We start from the raw sequence: 19,508 nt of genomic DNA on the forward strand, positions 1-19,508 counted from the left end.
AGCAAAAGCCCCACATGCGAGGAAAGCAAAACAAGGAATTCATTCACCACTTCCTATCAACAGGCAGGTGTTCAGCCATGCCCAGGAAAGCCGGGCTCCATCATGCATAACAGTGAATTGGGAAGACAAAGGCCATCACTCTGAATGTGTTCACCCCTTCTTTCTTCTTCCTTCAGCTTTATATGCTGAGTATGACATCATACAGTATGGAATATCCCTTTGGTCAGTTGGGGTCAGCTGTTCTGCCTGTGCCCCCTCCCAGCTTCTTGTGCACCCTCAGCCTGCTTGCTGGTAGGGTGATAGGAAGAGCAGAAAAGCCTTTGACACTATGCAAGCACTGCTCAGCAGTAACTAAAACATCTCTGCATTAGCAACACTGTTTTCAGCACAAATCCAAAACATAGCCCCATCCTAGCCACTATGAGGAAAATTAACTTTACCCCAGCCAAAACTAGCACAGCTGGGCATGTTAAGCCTCATCTGTAGGACTGGTTACACTATTGATGGAGCTGTGTAACAGTCAGGCTCTGAGAGGTTCAGATTACTATAGGAGTCCTTTCAGGAAGCAATAGAAGAAACTGGTGCAATAGGAGATGCCCATCATATGACTGGGATGTGGGTTCAGTGGCCATACACTGTATTTCTAGAAGTATTCCCTGCCAGCTGACTGTGGTCCTGGTCACCTTTTTCCCATTTGCTGTGTCCCAGAGCTCGCTCAAAAACATAATATTTTTTTTCTGTCCTGGCTGTACCCCCGAATGGACAATCAGTATTATTATCATTGAGCCCTGGTAGTTTACTTGTGTGATTAGAAGAATATACATATGAATAACCATTCAGCAGACTATTGAGTTCTTCCATTATTTTTCTTCAGGAAAAAAGAGTTCTTTTGTAATTGATGACATAGACTGCTCTGTACGGCACTGACTGCAGTTTGGGAATGGACACCTGGGCTGTCTTTGAAGACACCAATGTCTCTTCTAGAAGCAGTGTAGTTGTAGTAAGAATTCCACTGCAGCACTAGTTGACTTATTCTGTGGATGTCGTTGGTGGGCCTTCATAGTTTCACCACTGGTGATAGGCAAGTTACTGAGTCCATAGCTAAATCGAGTATTTTTATACAAGCTATACCTATGACCATACTCCTGAGGGTGTATCTGCTAAAACCTGCTGCAGTATTCTGTGGAATATATCTTGTGATTTAATTGTTAAATTTGTCTTTCTGCACAGAACATACTGGGAAATGATGCATTTTAATTTATTTGTTTTGTACAGTTGTTTTATGTTTTGGGGTTTTTTTCCCCATATGGTAGTGTTTCTATAGAAAAAAAGAAAGTCCTTTTAGAGGTGCTGTCAATGGTATTAATATTTCCAACAGAAATACTGGAAGACAGTATGCTACCAAAATCTTTTTGTATATATATTCCTGTTAAAAGTAATTTTCCTACTCTCATAGTAGTTGCTACTGACTACTAATCTTGGTCAATTTGTATTTGCAGGCGATTTAAGTTGCAATGTTAACACTATGTTCTCAATAGTGAGAATACTGTAAATTCTGCAGTTAAAATAATGCTTTCAAAATTTCATAATCTCTGATGCATTAAATATATGATTAGAGCATATGTTTTATGACCATGTAGCAGATAATAAGTAGAACTGAAGTTTTCTATTATTAACGATGTTGATGCCTATAGAACAGAATACAGATGACATTGCTCTTTAAGTCTCATAACAATAAGTTAAAAGGCTTACTGTTAGTGTAAGTTCAGGTATGTGTATTTGGAAAGGAAGGCAGGTATTATGCTGCTAATAGTCTTTTAAATTAGATTGCTGATAATTGAAGTATACTGCAGAGAGGGAGAGGAAAGGTGAGGAAAGATGTATTCAAGGTTGTGCATATTAATTGGTTGATACTACAGTTATGCACAGCCTAGACCACATATAAGTTAGATTTCAGTAGTTTTGAATCCCTCTGTGCTTTGTGCAGGTGACGGCTGTGTAAATTACACAGCTGATCTTCACATTCCAGCCTGAACTTCTGTTGCATAAGTCATTATCTTAATCTGATGAAGTTAGGAGGTAATTGTGAGGAAGTGATAGTTGTAAAAGTAGATAAAACCAGTAAGAAAAGCAAGTTCATTCTATGTCATAAGGGAGGAAAAATTAAAGCAGCAAAATTCAATGCCTGATTTGAGTATATGTACTCTAAAAATGTAATTTTTTTATTAAAAAACCCTCAGTACTGCCTTAGAACATCTCAGTGGCTTGAACACTGTACGTAGTCTATGGCTGATGATATTAATAGCAGTAGAATGAAACAAAAAAAAGAAAAGATCTCTCACAGCTAAATAATTAGTGCTTTATTATGACAGTTTCTTTTAACTCCCTATCCCTGTCCTTTGTGTAGCTAAGTAATGCCACATAAGTTTTCAGCTCAGTTAAAGGCTTTTTAGTGTTGGTTTTTGGGTGGGGTTTTTTTCCAGTTTGCTTGGTTATTAGTGAACATTTAAGGGTTTTTTTTACAATTTCTTTGTACACATTTAAGTTTATTTTCACTATATCAGTTCAGTCTCAAGAAACATCTGATTCAAGGACAGCAGCACTATTTAGCTGCAGGGCAGCTGGGGATCTCAGGTAGTTTATACATTGAAGGGGGGGTGTTTGTCAAAGACTGTTGGAATCACTGACTCACTGGAATCCTTCTAAAATATTAAGTTGTGATAATGTCAATTTAATCTGAAACAAAATTATTTATATATGTATGTATGCACCATTCTGGGAATTTAAGTACAAGAACATGCAATGCACACACATGCGCCTCAAATTCCCATTGTGAGATGGAAAACACAGCAGCACAAATGAATTATTGTAAGGCGAATGTGGCTGTGTTGGGTTAACACTGCAGGGTCACTCCTGAGGAGTATGTTCCTTATGCCGTGTGAAATACAGAGAACTTGGCTGTTCCTTTCCTCTGAGGAAGGATGAGGCCACCCACATCCATACTGCAGCTTCATCTGTGAGGAGCTGATGTGTGATCCAGTCTGCCTAAATCGTGCCTGAGATTATACCACCAGCTGTGGTAATTATACCACCTACTTAAACATTTATCAGCACTGAAGTTTCTTTAGCACTCACCTGTGGCCAACCAGGGATGCTAAAATGTCTCTTCTCGGGCAGTGGAGGCCTGTCCCTCACCAGAAGCCCTGCTGAAAAGGAGGTAGGCACCCGGGCTCCCCATATGTTCCCTGGAAGCTCCTGGAAACGAACCCGAGTGAGGAGTCTGGTAGGCAGCATCTTTGTTCATAATAGTTTAGTGTCTGTGCCCTTGCTGAAGAAGAGGTAGGGCCTGCTCATCGGAGTGCGGCTTTCACACCCTGTTCCCTGCAGGGGAAGTGTGTAGTTTGAATTGTGTTTATATTACACAAAAAAGTGGTCACTGGGAATTGGGACCAGAACCCTTGTTTCCCTGCTCCCAATGCAGGGACCTGATGGTTTCTTGCCTGTTTTATGACTGGGCTTCATACTAGTGTTTTCCCATCAGCACAGTGCTTAGCCATCAGGGAAGGCCTTTATCCTGAAATTATGCACATCTTGGTCCTTGAGACACCCCTCTAGGGATTGAAAGACTGAGTTTACTCCCTGTGAGGCTAAATAATGCTGGGTTCCACGTTCCCCAAGTGGATGAACGGCTGCATGAAAATCCTCCGAATTGCCAGTACCTGTCTCTTCTGGTTGAGTTGTACTCCTGGTTGAAGAGAGATAAACCTTACAGACATTGTGCTGGAGGCGGCCATATACCTTACAGTCATCATGCTGGAGGCGGCCAGTCACTTTGGGGAAGAGCAGGTACCCAAGGGAGGGAGGATCCTTCAAATTTCAGAGGTACACCAAAACTGAGCAAACTGAAATCAACCCCATTTTTTTAGAGCTATACCCTGAAATAAGGAAATGAGACCCTTTTTCCTCAAAAACCATACCTAGTCACAGACCTTACATCTGTAAGATAGAATCTAATTAAACCCATAAAGTTGGAGTCTTTGCTGTTCCCAATAAAAATACTTGTTTATTTGTTCTAGGATGTTGCTAGCAATGACTCAAAAGCAAAACAGTGAGGTAGCTCTGAACTGAAGGTTGATTGTATCAGTGATAAGTGAAAGGTAAGCATTATTATTAAACAGAGTCCGTACTTCAATACAGAACTGATTCTATGTCCCTGGATAATTCAAATTTCAGTTCCCCTTGGATAAAACAGATGCTTGACTTGATTACTGAAGTGCTCTGTAGTCACTTTACTTATATTTGTGAAGTTTGTTAATTACAGTAGAACTGAGCTGTGCAAATACCTGAAAGGGGCAAGGTAATAAAATCAGTCAGAAGTTACACTCTGGATCAGATAGGTTTTCTGATGGGGAAAAGTGATTAGAGCAGCTTAATGAGAGGCAGTAACTTCTGTATTAGGCTCTCAATTTGGGTCCTAACTTAGTTTATTTGTGGGAAAGTCTCTTTATTGTGAGCTTGAGTTTCCATAGCCAAAACTTAATATAAAGATTACTTACTTGATAGTTCCGTGGTTCTAAGCAAAAGTTTTAGTGAAACATCAGGATTTTCTCATGTAAAAAATGTGATTTTCCTCGATGTACTTTACATACAAAGTATATTGTTGCGATTTTGGTTAACAGTACAGCATGGTGTGATCAGAACTGACTTTCACATTGGATTAAAATTGCATGTATTTAAATAATACAGCCAAGATACTCTTGAATTAGAATTGCAGCATATGCAATCAGAATATTATGAGCCTCTCCTCTTTGGGAGAAAACTGTTATGTAAGCCGGGACGTTCATAATCGTGCTAGCTTAAGAAGCTGGATAAATCCCTGAAAGGCATCTGTTACTCTCCTGACACTACTTCTCTTACTACATACAGATACAGCTTTCATCTCTATGGTAGTCCATGTTGTAAACATCCTTCTGTGGTTTCCTCATCCAGTGTTTTCTGGACACGGAAGACCTATGGCCTTCCATTATTTTTTATCCTTTTCACACATCTGCAGCTTGGGGAAGGGAAAAAGATGCTTGCTGCTAACATGTTTGTTTCATAGGGCTGCCAGCTGAACATCCTTATTTCTGACCAGTGTTCATGGAAATCAATCTTTTAATTTAACAGCATGACGCCAGATAGTTTTTTGTCCAGTTCTGACTTGCTTAATGTGCTAGGTTTGATAGATAGTGATTCGAAGTGCAATGTTGTTGGGTTTTTTTTCTTATGCACTAGATTTTATTTATAAAATGCAAGATAAGTGATAGATATGGAAGTTCTTAAAAACTCATTTCTTAAGGTGAATGTACTTCCCTCCTAGAAATCTATTTTTTTTTAGCTGAAAAATAAGTAAAAGTTTGGAGCTTGAAATGGCTGATAAGTCAAAGAGGTCTGGCTGCATGCCACTTAAAACAGGCAACACTGAAAGAAAAAGAATTTTGATTATGTCCCCATTTTTAAAATTAAACACTAGAATGGATTTTGCATATTTGCTTAGCTAGAAAATAGCACATGGCTTTGCAGGATATATTTAGCAGGCACATAGTACTTTTCCTTCAAAAGTGTAAAGATATTACTACTTTTCCCTTTTACAAATCTGCAAGTTAGGAAAGAATTACTGTAACTAGGGACAAAAAGCAGTTTTCTTTTCATGGAAGCAGAAAGATGTCATTAACTTTCATGGGACTCTGGTGACCCTTTGAACAGGAATACACCTGTAAAAATATGGACTCTGTTCTATTTATCATTTGACTGTAATTCCACCCTCTAGTTGATGTAGTTTCAGTGTATTAGATTTGCACACTACTTTTAAATGATGCAGGTGTTCCATGGTTTCTTTGGGATATATGTGCTAAATTTTTTAGACTGTAGGTTATTTAGTACTACATTCTGAAGCATCCTAAAAATACTTGGTTTAGGTCCATCCAATTGTATTTGAGCTGATTGCATGTTAGTATTTTGCAGAGCTGCTCTCTGACTCATAACATACATCAGTACTCACAGAAATAATGAACGAGCACAGGAGTTTGGGAAAACTGTCATGGATGTGGCTGCATAAAAAAAAGATTCAGTGGATGGTCGTGCTTACTTTTAGAAAAAGGAAAGATTGCTACCAATTTTCCAAGCTTGTCGGAAAGGAGGCAATAGATTCATCTGCAGGAAAAGGTTGTTTAAGAGCAACTTTTTAGTAGTTGAAAGTGTTAGAGTTCTTGATAATTTAGAATAGGAATTCAAAATAAAAGTTCCTTTTCAGGCTATTTTAATATTGTCATCCAGATGTGCTTGTTGCAAGCCAGAGAAACATTGGGGTCTTTTAAAATATGCTTCATCTTGCCCAGGGGCATCTTCTTTTCCCCCATGGTGACTGGGGGAGCAGACCTTTAACAGCATCCCGTGCTAAAGCTTTCTGCTATTTGGAGTAATTGGTGCTGGGATATTCCAGGTGATGGAGAAGCCGGTGGGAGGCAATGGGAAGAGGCAGGGGAGATGCAGAGGATGTGTCAGAGCTGGGTGCAGTTGCCCAGGGCTGTCATCTTGCCCTGCTGAAGCAACCTGAATGGTCCTGAGTGTCTCTGGAGCACCCTAATGACGCAGCCTGGCCACAACCTCTGGGCAGGTGGTGGCAGGATAGATGAGAAATTAGGTGGCCTGATGCTGGTGTTGCAAGCACCCTGTTTGCAGGCTCATTTCTCCTGGCCTTGCCTTTGGGAGGGCGATGTCCCTTCTCACATCATCCCACAGCAGTGCTGTACATCTGGTCTTGGAGTATTGGTCTTTAGGTGGCGTGGACATGGGCTACCCTGTTTATCCCTCCTTTACCTTGGCAGTAGACTCTAAAGTGCTCTAATTTCCTTGGCAGAAGCAGCTCAGCATGACTCCTCAGGACACCCCTGTGGTGTTCCCTGGCTCTCCTCTCCTCTTCCCCTAGTTCCCCTATCTTTGCATGCCATGTTCACCTTCCCTTGCTGCTCCTTGAGCCCATAGTCCTCCTCTTTCCTTACCAGATAATCCTGTAGCCTGTCCTGCTCCAAGTTCCACCTTTCTACAAGGTGCCCTGAGCTCTGTCGGGCACCCAGGCCTGCACCCACGTAGCAGGCATGCTTTCCCCTTCCCCAGGGCTCCCAGTATTACCAAGGGACCAACTGCATTGTGCCAGTGCATGTGCCAAACTCCCAGGCTGCCCTCAGCTGCCCTCAGCCCTCCCTGCGCTCAGCCATGAGCTGCACTGGCAGCTGGGAGTGATTCGGGCACTGTGCAGCGAAACCCAGCTCTGGTCTTAGGCTACAGCTAAAGACACCTTTCCTGACTACCGTTTGTTGATAGCACTTGGTTTAACAATGTAAATTTATTTTAAAGCAAGCAACAGTAACTTGCTTGGCCCTTAAAGATGGGTACCTGGTCAGGATCGTGCACTGTTTTAAAAATAATTGCTTGGGGGTTTTTAACATACGTAAAGTTGTCTGCTAATATAGTCCTTTTACTTACCTATTGAATTTTCAAACCAGTAATGAAACTTCCTTATTACGGTCTGTTTTTGCAGTACGTGGGCAGGTAGAGACTTTGAAAGCTTTGCCTAAAAACTTGATGATTAGAAGCTGAGAATTGGTAACTGTGGTGGTAATGAGAAAGGAGAAGATCCTGAGGAGACATTAGACAGAATACATTCAAATTACACTTAAAAGACAGTGTAGATTACATGTCACTGAAGTGGATTTCTGGAAAACAGATTTCAGTTCCCAATATATTCATTGCCTTTTCCTCTTTCAACCTGACCTCATCAAATAAGATTGCTTCTGTTTAGTCTGCATCCATATGAAATTTGATGAGATCTAAACTGTGGGAACTGAAAAGCATGCCTCCTACATGGACATCAATTTCCTTCAATTTATTGTTGACAGCCTCTTATGTGACTTGTTCCTCTTAGGCTAATTTAGTTGTTTCTGTTCAAAAGATGCGAAGCAACCAAGGACTGTCTGAACCAGCCAGAAAACTCCTGTCAGGGAACTAAGTAAAAGCAGAGAATGAACTTCATTTGAAATTTATAAGAAACTCAGAATTTTCCTGTGAAAAATTAAGCTAAATTGTTTATATTCATGAGCTTCTAAATTAAATACATCAGATTTAGTGCTTTGAAGTAATTTTTTTCTTTAATCCCCCTAAGTCTCGTAAAGAGAGTAGATAATCTCCCGTTTATTGCAATGTAAGGCATATTTGAGATACATGATACAGCAATACAATTTGTCTCTGCAAAGTATGAAAGTGCATTTAAAATAATTTTAAAACTGGTAGCATAACAAAAAATATTTTTATTTATATTTTTGGCTATTTCAGTGAGAAACAGACAATTTTAAAGCACAGCTTTTGTATGCCACATCCTACCAACTTAAATGGCAAAAAATTTTACATCCTGATTCTGTAACTGGGGCCACACATATCTGTAACTGGGGCCACACAGCTCCTCAAGGCTCCCTCTGCTGCTTTATTCAGCAGGATTCCTCTCCAGAAATCTGTCTTCATTAGGGAATTACAGTGTACAGGAGCATATGTACAGAATGTGATGGTTTGACCCTGGTTGGATACCAGGTCCCACCAAAGGTGCTCTATCACTCCCCTCTTCAACCGGGCAGGGGAGAGAAAATGTAACAAAAAGCACATAGGTTGAAATGAGGACAGGGAGATCACTCAGCAATTACGTCACTGGCAAAACAGACTCATTTAGGGAAATTAGTTTATTATCATTCAAATCAGAGTAGGGTAATGAGAAAATAAAAACGAATCTTCAAACACCTTTCTCCACCCCTCCCTTCTTCCTGGGCTCAGCTTCACTCCCGATTTTCTCTACGTCCTCCCCGCTAGTGGTACAGATGGGCAGAGAATGGGGGCTGCAGTCAGTTCATCACACATTGTTTCTGCCACTCCTTCCTCCTCACACTCTTCCCCTGCTCCAGTGTGTGGTTCCTTTCACAGGAGACAGTTCTCCACAAACTTCTGCAATGTGAGTCCTTCCTACAGGCTGCAGTTTCTTCATGAACTGCTCCAGTGTGGGTCCCTTCCATGGGGTGCAGTCCTTTAGGAGCAGACTGTTCCAGCGTGGGTCCCCTGCAGGGCCACAAGTCCTGCCGGCAAACCTGCTCCAGCGCAGGCTTCCCACAGGGTCACAGCTTCCTTCAGGCATCCACCTGCTCCAGCATGAGGTCCTTCATGTGCTGTATGTGGACATCTGCTCCATCATCCTTCTTCACTTACCTTGGTGTCTGCAGAGTTGTTGCTCTCACATACTGTCATTCCTCATTTCTGCTGTAGATGTGTTATACAGATTTTTTTCCCCTTCTTAAATATGTTATGACAGAGGCATTTCCACCATCGCTGATGGGCTCGGCCTTCGCCAGTGGTGGGTCCATCTTGGAGCTGGCTGGCATTAGCTACATCAGATACGGGGGAAGCTTCTAGAAGCCGTCCCTGTAGCCCCTGCTGGCAGAACCTTGCCACACAAACCCAACAGAAGAGACATATCTTACCTGAACTGTAGGCCTTTAATTCCTTCTTTTGGGGTCGGAAATGAAACCTTGCATATGCCCATGGTGACATTATGGGACTGTGGGGAATATAGTGTTTCTAAGCAGTGGTAGAAGTCTCTTTTAAGTAGAAAAGCAGTGTTGTAAATAGCAAGGTGTTTTTTTATAAAATTGTAATATTAAGACACAAAGCTTGGACTTACAGAGGCTTACTTGGTTTGAATACTGTTGGAACAGAATGGAGACTTCATAGGGATGTGGAAATTGAGCTGAAGTCAATTAAGTTTCACTTTTATTCAAAGTATAGTAGTCATACGCCTAATATATTGGACTGAAAAGAATTATTCCAGCATGCTTGGAAGTCTTCTGTGGAAACTGGAAAATATTAATTAAAGATACATGTTGTCAACACCCTGTTTCTTTGTATACAATAATACTACTGTAGGAGTGCATCCTGGATATAATGAACTTTGCTGTGGTGAAAGCAGGAAAGGTAGGTTCACAGTGGCTGAGGAAGAGTGGTGAGGTTTGAACCATGTCTGTGTTTCAGGGTTGTTGGTAAACATTGGTGTTGGCTTAAGTGACATGCCCATATGGGAGTATCAGCTCTTAAAATAAGTGCTATTAAGCAAAGTGAGTTTTGGTGTAATAGAGAATAAGGTAAAAAATAAGTAGCAACAACCTATGTATGATTACCTTGCTTAAGCACTGGTAACAAATACACGTTTGTGTCATATTGCACTATACTGATGATAAAGAACATCTGCATTATTTTGTTCACATTGCCTCTTTGATTTTTTTCAAACACATTGACATGGTATAAAGTAACCGTTTTACAATGATGTTACCTTATAACTTTAAAGTTCTAGAGGTTTTTTGCAGTAAGATTTTTACTTCTCAGTTGGGTAATTTTCTTAACGTTGTTCTTGAAGGAAAGCAGGAAAATATTTGTAACTGACTCTTTAAACATCAGAAAAAATTGTTTGTTTAGGGGGAGAGAGAGAAAAAAGGGTGGAAAAGCTGTCAAGTTTACAGAAATAATCACTTTATAAATGTAGAGGCCAAGATTTTCAAGGGATGTATGATTCTGTGTATTGCCATTCTGGGTGCCAAACTTGAAATTCAGGGTTTGAATATCTTAGAGTTTCAAGATAGGCATTATTTAGCCGGAAAACCATTGTCGTGAGTTGTATGTTTTAATATTTAAAATATTTTTTTTTCAAAAATGCAATCTAAATCATTCAGAAAATATTATCTTGCATTTATAAATAAAGGCTTGTTGCTTTCCATGTTAATAAAGTTCTTAATTTTAGAATATTTCAAAATGCTTTAATTCAATTAGGAAAATTTTACTTTGGGATAATACTCAGGTAGTAATGACTCCTCTGTCATTAATTTACTGTATTTGTTTCTGAAATCATCATGAAAGAAGTACTATTTTAAAAAAAGGCCTTGTGATTGTGATTTTACTTTTATAGCAGCATGAAGAGTAGATTTTCCTGAGCTGGTTTGTGCTTGCATAAGCTGCTAGGAGTAGAAGTAGTATGACTACATGTGGTTAGTGGACTTTAAATACTGTGGAGTACAGAATGCTCACTTTTTAATTGAACTGTCAATATGGTAGCCAGGGCTTTTTAACTTCCTAGTCTCTAAAGTCTATGTACCAGAGCTAATTTTGAAAACACTTTGTGCATTTACAGTAAAGTAACAGTAGTTTATTAATTCTAAAACCTGAAATGATGCATATCTATCTCAATGCATTATAATAATTATGTTAGTTGACGTGAATTTTATGCAGTAATTTATTTTTTACATTTCTAGAGTTAATCTCCTTTAAGATATATATATATACACTCCTATTATGTTATTTTACTAATATTATTTAACAAGGGAACATGACATATTGAATACTGTACCTCAATTTTATTGTAATGATTTTACTGGTTACCAGGTGGGGTGGCAGTTGAAAAATTTGGTGAATGCACTACGAGAGGATCCGAGTGGTGTTATCTTAACTTTGAAAAAGCGACCTCAGAGCATGCTTACCTCAGCACCAGCTTTACTGAAAAATATGAGATGGAAGCCCCTTGCTCTGCAGGTAATGAAGCTTAATCATAAGTCATACACCATCATTTTAACTATAGATTATCTCAATGATGCTTTATTGTGCTTCATCTCAGCAGCATATGAATTTGCTCTTGTATACTTTGAAAAATTGTTTCTGAAATTATTTTTCTGCAGTTTGTTCTTATAGGCTCAATTGAAATTAAACCTGTTGGTAGAACTTTCCAAAGTTAAAAAGTAGTTGTCTCAGTGTTTTACAATGCAGAAAAATAGCCCCAGATAACTTTTCTAGCTAAGGGGAAACAAGTATACTTCAGAAACTGATAAATTTTAGTTTGACTTTTTGTTAAGCTCTCAGTGCAGTAAAACCTCAAAGAAAGAGGAAAGAAAGAGATCTTAAGTTCTCAGTTTGATCAATCATGGAGTTATAGAAAAATTTGTAAGGTGATTTTATTCAATAAACCACTTGACCATCAAAATGTCCTCCTGTAAATAGTTGTATTTGTGTCAAATTTGTCCTTGAGATTGAACCCTTGCACGTAAGGAGACATAAGGATGTCCAGCAAGGCCTTTAGTTTTAGTAAGCGTGCAATGTGCTGAAAACCATGGGATGGTTTCATTAAAGCTTTCGTGTTTCACGCTAGGATAAAATGTCACTGTGATGGATTACTCTAGGAAATAAAAATTATGTCCAGAGTGATGAAAACATGTAACCAACAGATGGAACTGACAAATAGTCTCTTTTTTCATTCTGTTCAGATAGAACAATATCTAGAAATTTATTTTCTTTTCATAAAGAATGCATTCTTTGGGACACTTTTATTATCATAACAAAGAGTCTAATTTAAAATTAAGTACATTTGAGAGACAAGAGAGTTCTGCAAAGTTCAAGCAAGAGGAGACTAAGATATGGAAATGCCACTGCCCAGTAGCTGTGGTCTTTGCCATTTTAAATATTAAGAGATTTATAAAAAGAACTAATGCCATGAAGAACTCCTTTCAAATGTATATATATATATAAATCATTTTGTAACAGTTAAATGCATTGTTGTCTTTGAAACTGAGTAAGTTTTTAAATGATAGAGATGTCTTGGTCTTTCAGATATAAAGAACTGACTAGACATGTGACAAAAAACTTGGAACCAAAAATATCTTAACTAGCGTCTGAACATAAAATTGCAAAACTGTATGCATGATATGAGTATATGAATGTCCATACTTGAAGGCTGTACTTTTATCCTAGCTTAAGTGAGGATATAAATACAGATGAAAAATGCTTTAAATGGGGTCAAATGCTTTCAGTCTCAATCCTCTTTGTGTGAGTTTGGTATTTCTTTGGGTGAATTGGGTCATTCTCCTAAATATTTGCTTCACTTTATAATTTTCCATTAGAATAATTACACTGCAGACCCCATAACAGAAGTTTCTAACATGGGCCATTGATGCAGACAGTAGCAAATAAGCAATTAGTTCAAGACAGACTACTCCAAAAGGGTGGGAAGAAATTGGACAGAAACCCATTTCCACCATTTAAACTAAGTCCAGTAGGAAAGTTAGGATTCCTGTGGTCCTTTTACAGTGAACGCAGTCATGAGCTGAAGTTCTGGGCCTGCTTGAAACTCCACACTCACTTCTAGAAGCAGAAAACCAGCCATCTTTCAGTGGGTTTTACTTGGCTCTGATTTACATCTCAGCATCCTTAGTTCAATACAGATACTAGGGTGTTATTTAACTGATCTAACCTTAGGTATCTGCTATGTACATATCTACGTGTCATTGAGGTGTTTCATTTTTACTCCCTTTAGCCAGCGGACATGCATAACACTTACTGGTTCGTTCACCTTGGCCTATTTTAGACTCATCTGCCTTAGGATGAGGTGAATTGGACCCTGTGCATGCCGCTTTCTCGCCATTTGATGATAAAGGGAGTCTGGACAGCTAGCTTGAATGCAGATTATCTGTATTAGATAAAATGAGACTGACCCTAGATAGAGGTTTTCTGTAATCTTAACAGGTTTGGGGAAGGGTGTGTGTGTAAATGAGAGTATTGGTTTTGGTGTGCGGTTTTTGCTGATAGCATAGAAAATATGAGTATTTTTAAGGCTAATATGAGTACAAATAGAGATACTGTTAGAGATATAATTCTGATATCACAATGATATTATTCTGATTTGATCCAACATGACACCAGAAAAAGGCCAGAACTTCATTTAACACTTACATGTGCAGTGTGCATATGTGTGTCCATTGTAATTTATGATTTTAGTGTGAGAAACAATAGTTTTCTTAAGTAGATTGAGTGTCGAAAAAGCTCCAAGGTGAAGACAAACATCAGAAGTGCATAATTTGGAGATTTCTGTTGTTAATTTATGCAGAACAGAGGAGAATTAGGATCTGTGAACTGGCTGCTGTAGGTTTTTTGGTTCTGCAAATGGAGTGAACAGAGATAAAATGTGGTGTCACGTCCAAATTAAATTGCAATGAGCAAGATGGGAAGGTGGAAATTTGCCCTAATGCAAGGAGGTTGACACAAACGCAGAGACTGAGTTTTTGTATGCACCCCACCAACGAATATGTTTAACAGCTGTTGCAGAGAATGTAGAAGGTAAATATTTCAGTGAATTAAATCAAGAGAGTCATTTGCATTGAGATTTACGCAGAGACAGTTTAATTGAGAGCCTTTGAAACTTAATTTTAGCGGAAAGTGAGTAATGTTGAGATATTATTGGTAAATTGCATTCTGCTTGTTTAGTCAATAATTGGAAGAACGTGACGTTTACAATTTGCAGCTACATGAAAAACTAGACTCAATGGAGAGATGCTAAGTATGCCCATAAGCTGGGAAAGTGGTAGATGACTCTTCCAGCTCAGGCAGTATGCAGGCACTAGTGTATCAAGCAGTTTGGTGTGTGAGTTACAGGGCATCCTGGTAATTAAATTATGCATTCTGAGAATTAATTTTTTAAGAGCTTGCTGTCCACTCTTTGTGATCTAGATTAGCCATATGCCAGCCAAATGTTCATGGTCTCCGAATGTGCAAAATGTTTTTAGATCATTCAGATACTAACTGGTTAGTGATTGGTATAAATACTTCTTAGAACGTTCAGTGGTTTACTTTGAACAGCTCTGCCTTCACATCGCAGTCTTGCAATAAATTATGAGTTTATTGCAGTCTACGTAATTATTGATTAATTCTTTGGGGATTTTTTTTCCTTTTAGCAGAAGTGTGGTATATTTGTTCTTTTCATAAATATTCTTATCCTTAGAATAAACATGAAAGGTCAAGGGAAAACAAGAAGAAAAAGAACTATGCACCCTGTGTAGCAGTCCTGAAGCTGATACTGAGTGGCTTGATGTACAGTAAAATAACACAGTTAGCCTATGGCTTTACTATGCACCGTTACCTGATGAGTTTGTATTTACAAGTGAATTAATTCCAGCTCTAAGGTCAATCAGTACAGAAAGAAAAACATCCTTTTTTTTTTTTTTTTTTTTCCCTTGTGTCCTGATTAAAGGAAGTGCTGGGTTGGTGGGGTTTTTTTTTGTTTTCAGTCATTTGATGATTGTCTGTTTTAATATCCATCAGTATCCAAGTTCTTGCAGATAATCAAAGTTCTCCCTTGACGCATTCCGAAATCATGTCCAAAGTTATGAAGTCAAGGGATTTTTCAGGCTGTGTTTTTGCTTTTATAACATTTGAATTAGGCAGCTGTGACTTTGGGGAATTTTGTGGTTGCCTTTGCAATTTAAGGTGTTCATTAACATGGAATTGTACTATAAATACTAAGATGCTGTGCCTGCAAGACAAGTCTTGCTGAATTTGCCTTTCAGTTACTTTTCTGATACTCTGATCTGTTGTGTAAAAGCCTAGAATAATATTTCAGATTGTAATGTTTGTATTTCTGACTGCTACTGAATGTGTTGGACAAACCAATTAAGTTTAAACTTTTTTTTTTCCCCTTACTTGACATAGAGGTGGTTTAATTATCTTTGAACTCTCCAAATTTTTGTCTGGTTCAAATAAATGTCCTCTACTCTAGATTGTCTGTTTTATTTCTCCTTTCTGCTTTGTGTTATTTTGGGGAGGTTTCAAAGGGAGGCTCCCCAAAGTGCTGATTGAATAAGGGGGGAAGCTTCAACAGAGAAGATTCTCAGAGCATATGAAATCTTACATAAGTCGCTATCATCATGCTAGCAAGAAGCTAGCTACAAAGTCCTTTGCGTTCTGGAAGATGGTTTGTTAATTAGTCAAAAGAAACTGAACTTTGACTACAGTGCGGAAGACTCTTTATGCAGTTCCTTTATAATACAGAAAAGGAGTGATAGAGCAACATGTTGCCATGCTTTGTCTAATCTGGACTACACCTGCCAATACCAGTGAAAAGGCTCTTACTGGTATCAGTGAGGTTGGGGGCAGGTCCAGCTGCCAGCCACATTTTGTGTGTTGACTTGGAAACAAACTTTCTGACCCCTCTTAAACACTCTGTCACACTCATCATCAAGCTTGTTTAAATGTCAGCTTTTGTGTATTTAAAATAGTTCACTGTACTGTTTTGTATGTGATTAAATTGTACCATTATAAAATCACCAACAGCTCAGTATCTGTAGTTTTTTAAACAGACTTTATTTTGGATTACATATGCATCATATCTCCACTATGATATATTCAGCTTTTCAGACTCCTAACAAGCAACAGCAACAATAACAAGTCCTTGGTTTGAGACAAAATGCTACTTTTATTCTTTTTATTTAGTGTTTTTTGATTATATTGCCTCCTTCATTCATCTAGAGACAATGTTATATTCTGTTTTCATCACTTATGATAAGAATTAATGACCTTACACTTTTTAATCATTAAATTTGAATAAAGTACTAACTTGTTTGCTCTTCAGTTGCCTAGTTGTCTTTTAACTACGTGGGGACTGGGCTTTCTTTGCAGCACTATTAAAATGGATTCTGGCTGGGTTTTCCTACAGAGTATGAATTAGTTACAGTATGTCATTACTTCATGTCATGGTTGGTCTTATAAAAAGTTTATTTTATTAGAAACTTTCTGTTCAATAAATTGTCCTAACTTTGATCCAATATTAAATATATATTTAGCAGTAAAATCTGTTTACTGATGCAAATACTGTGTAAAGATATTACTACTTTAAATTTTCTATTGGTTTTGCTTATATTTTCAAAAATTGTATGTCTTTTTCTGGAGCAATCTTTCTCAAACTGTATATTGCAGCTTCCAAGAGAGTTAACAAAAGAGTCAGAGTTTTAAAAAACATTTAAAAGAATTTTACATAGTATATATTAAATATTAGTTATATTCATTGTTTAGAGAGAAAAAGCAACAATAATATGCTGACTTACTGGGGGCACCCTCTCACTTCCTTCAGGATTGGGGATGGCAAAAGCAGCAATAGGCCCTGGTAGTGAGAAGGAGGCAGGGACCACAGGAGAAGAGCTAACCAGGGACAGAGCAGCTTCTGGAGGAGAGGCGAGTTAAGTGTCTGTGTGCTGTGAGTCAGTACTTACAGGGACTTCTTATTTCCCTGCGTTAGAGAAACTGAGCTGCTGTAAGTAAAGACCATTGGTTATCTGTTCCCTGGCCAACTGACAATTTGGGAAAGGGTCCATAAAGACTGATGATCCTGAAGGAGGATGGTGCATCCAAAATGTTTGAGAAATAATACTCCAGAATGTATTGAAATAACAGATGTTGTGTTTGTCATTGTGGGTTGAGATTGATGCAGGGTCTTTTGTGGGACCTTCTTGAGGCTATTCCAGTTTTAATATGTAACTTCTAAACTTTCTTTGTCAGGCTATTCCTGTGGGTCAAGTATTTAAGATTTTGGACCTGAAAACTCGTTAGTTTTATTGCTGTTTCAGCAATCCCACATGCCCTGGCCAGCCTACCAAAAGGGACTGCAGGAGGAAAAAGTTCTAGTCCTTGGAAGAGAATTAACTCAATGATAACACTGATCTCCAAGACTGAGAGACTCGAAGACTGATCTAATTCAGAAATATTTGAATGGAATTGCATGTGTTCTTCTGTTCAGTGTGCCTGCATATGGTCCACTGAATGGCTGCCATTGAACTGGAAAGCTGCATGAGCCAATTTACTTGCAGGTGCACAAATTAACTCGAACTGAACAGTTGAGGTCTTTAAATTGCAATGCAAAATGCCATGTAGATGCAGCATACCTGCAGATCATGTTCTGAAGGCTCTTTTTTAACAAGGAGGGCCTGAAGAATTGTAATTCTTTATAAAATGAAAGCTGAACTCCTGCAGCACAAGGTGGTAGTTACAGCAGTGCTCTCAGTGTGTTAAGCTACTACCAGGAGAGAACATTTGAACGCTTTTACCATATACCAGTCTTACTGAGCTATTGATTTACTGGTGAAGTGGTGATAAATATATTTAAAAAAAAAAAAAAAAAGAAAAGAAAAAAAAAAGAAAAAAAGGTGGTGGCCTATTTTTAAATTGGGGGGGGGGTGTGTCTTTTTTTTTTTTTTTTTTTCCTAGTTACACAGCTTTTCTGTTTTTGTGAAAATAAGCTGGAGACTTGACTTTGGCAATGTGACCCAAATATGGAAAAGATATGAGACATATGAGACATCCTAGTATGTTTCGAGACAACCTACAGGATTGTGCTTCCGCTTGTATTAGATTTTATTCCAATTTCTATCCCCTTGGAAGCTTCAGGTGCCCTGGGAAGGTGTACCCACATTGCCATCCCGTGAGATACCACAGTCATTCAGACTCAGCAATTACACTGTAGTTTCACCTCTGAAAGTGTCTGACATGGGGACAGTTTGAGGGAAACCGTTTACCTTCAGGTAGCTGGATAGCTTGTGTTTTTCTGTGGTAGACTGAATACCATTTCTTCCTACTGTATTCACTGTTTTAACCACTTTGCCGAGCCAAAAGATGGACCAAAACAGGCATTTGTCAAAAACGTACAAACCCCACCTGATTTCCAGCATCTTCCAGCAAACTGTTCTGGAGGACAAAATGATCTGTATGTCTGGGCTATGTATTAGCAGCGGCTAGTGAAGCGTGAAGTTACCCAATAGAATACTCAGGCTTCAGCAAAAACATTTTTTAAGAAATTAAGCCCATGTCATCAGTATTTAAATAATTAATCCCAGGTATTCCAGGCTGTAACACAAGGGAAATTCTTTACCTGTGTTGTCTAGCCCTCCAGCAGCTGGTCAGAACCACCAGAGGCTCATCAACCCATTGTAAGTCCAGATCACTATTATGCTTGAGCATGATTTTTCTTACATGACAGAAACCATACACTCCTGTTGATTGCCACTGGTCCAGTCTCAAGGGCCCCCTTTCCTCTTCTCTACCTATTCATGCAAGTAAGGTAAAGGGCTGTCTTCTTCCTCAAAGTGAAGAGCAAATCCATCTTCCCAGCTTTTCTCAGTGTTCCTGCCAGTATGAGCCAACAACAGCCTAGGCTTAACAAGTGTAAACGTGGTCTAGATTACAAAATGCTTTTGTCTTATGATGAAAATTAATTCTACAAACTACTCAGCAAGCCACAAAGGGTACCTGTCATAGCAGTGCAAGTATCAGAAAGGAAATAACAAATGTCATATTAGTGAGCGGTTCAAGAAAGTCTATGGCTACAGTGTTACAGATAGAAATTTAAAGGATAAGATTTTTGTTTCTCTGAAAGGGAGGGGCGTTAGGTAGTTGGGTTTTTTTACCCAGCTTTGTTACCAACTTTATTGTTACTTATGCAGACTCTGTCTTCTTGTTTTTAGTGGTTGTAAAGTCTTTTACCTGTCTGGTTTTGTGTGTGTGTGTCTTTCTCCCTCTCTTCCTGTAAATACTGGCAGACTTTCATTGGCCTTGCTACAGAATACTCACGTTAACTCTAA

At 38.7% G+C, this 19,508-nt stretch overlaps 1 protein-coding gene across 6 annotated transcripts in view; it reads left to right on the forward strand.

Moving 5' to 3' along the window:
• Positions 1–19,508, forward strand: part of CNKSR2 (connector enhancer of kinase suppressor of Ras 2) — a 220,812-nt gene that overhangs the window by 107,228 nt on the left and 94,076 nt on the right. For 3 of the 6 annotated variants that reach the window (XM_055802894.1, XM_055802895.1, XM_055802899.1), the window contains exon 9: positions 11,506–11,652. The exons of the other annotated variants lie outside the window; for them this stretch is intronic. In XM_055802894.1, coding sequence (XP_055658869.1) covers positions 11,506–11,652 — 147 coding nt within the window. The remainder of the gene's footprint in view (positions 1–11,505; positions 11,653–19,508) is intronic. 6 annotated transcript variants of the gene reach the window in all.

This window comes from Falco peregrinus, chromosome 4 (genome assembly GCF_023634155.1).
Source record: "Falco peregrinus isolate bFalPer1 chromosome 4, bFalPer1.pri, whole genome shotgun sequence".
Lineage (NCBI taxonomy): Eukaryota > Metazoa > Chordata > Aves > Falconiformes > Falconidae > Falco > Falco peregrinus.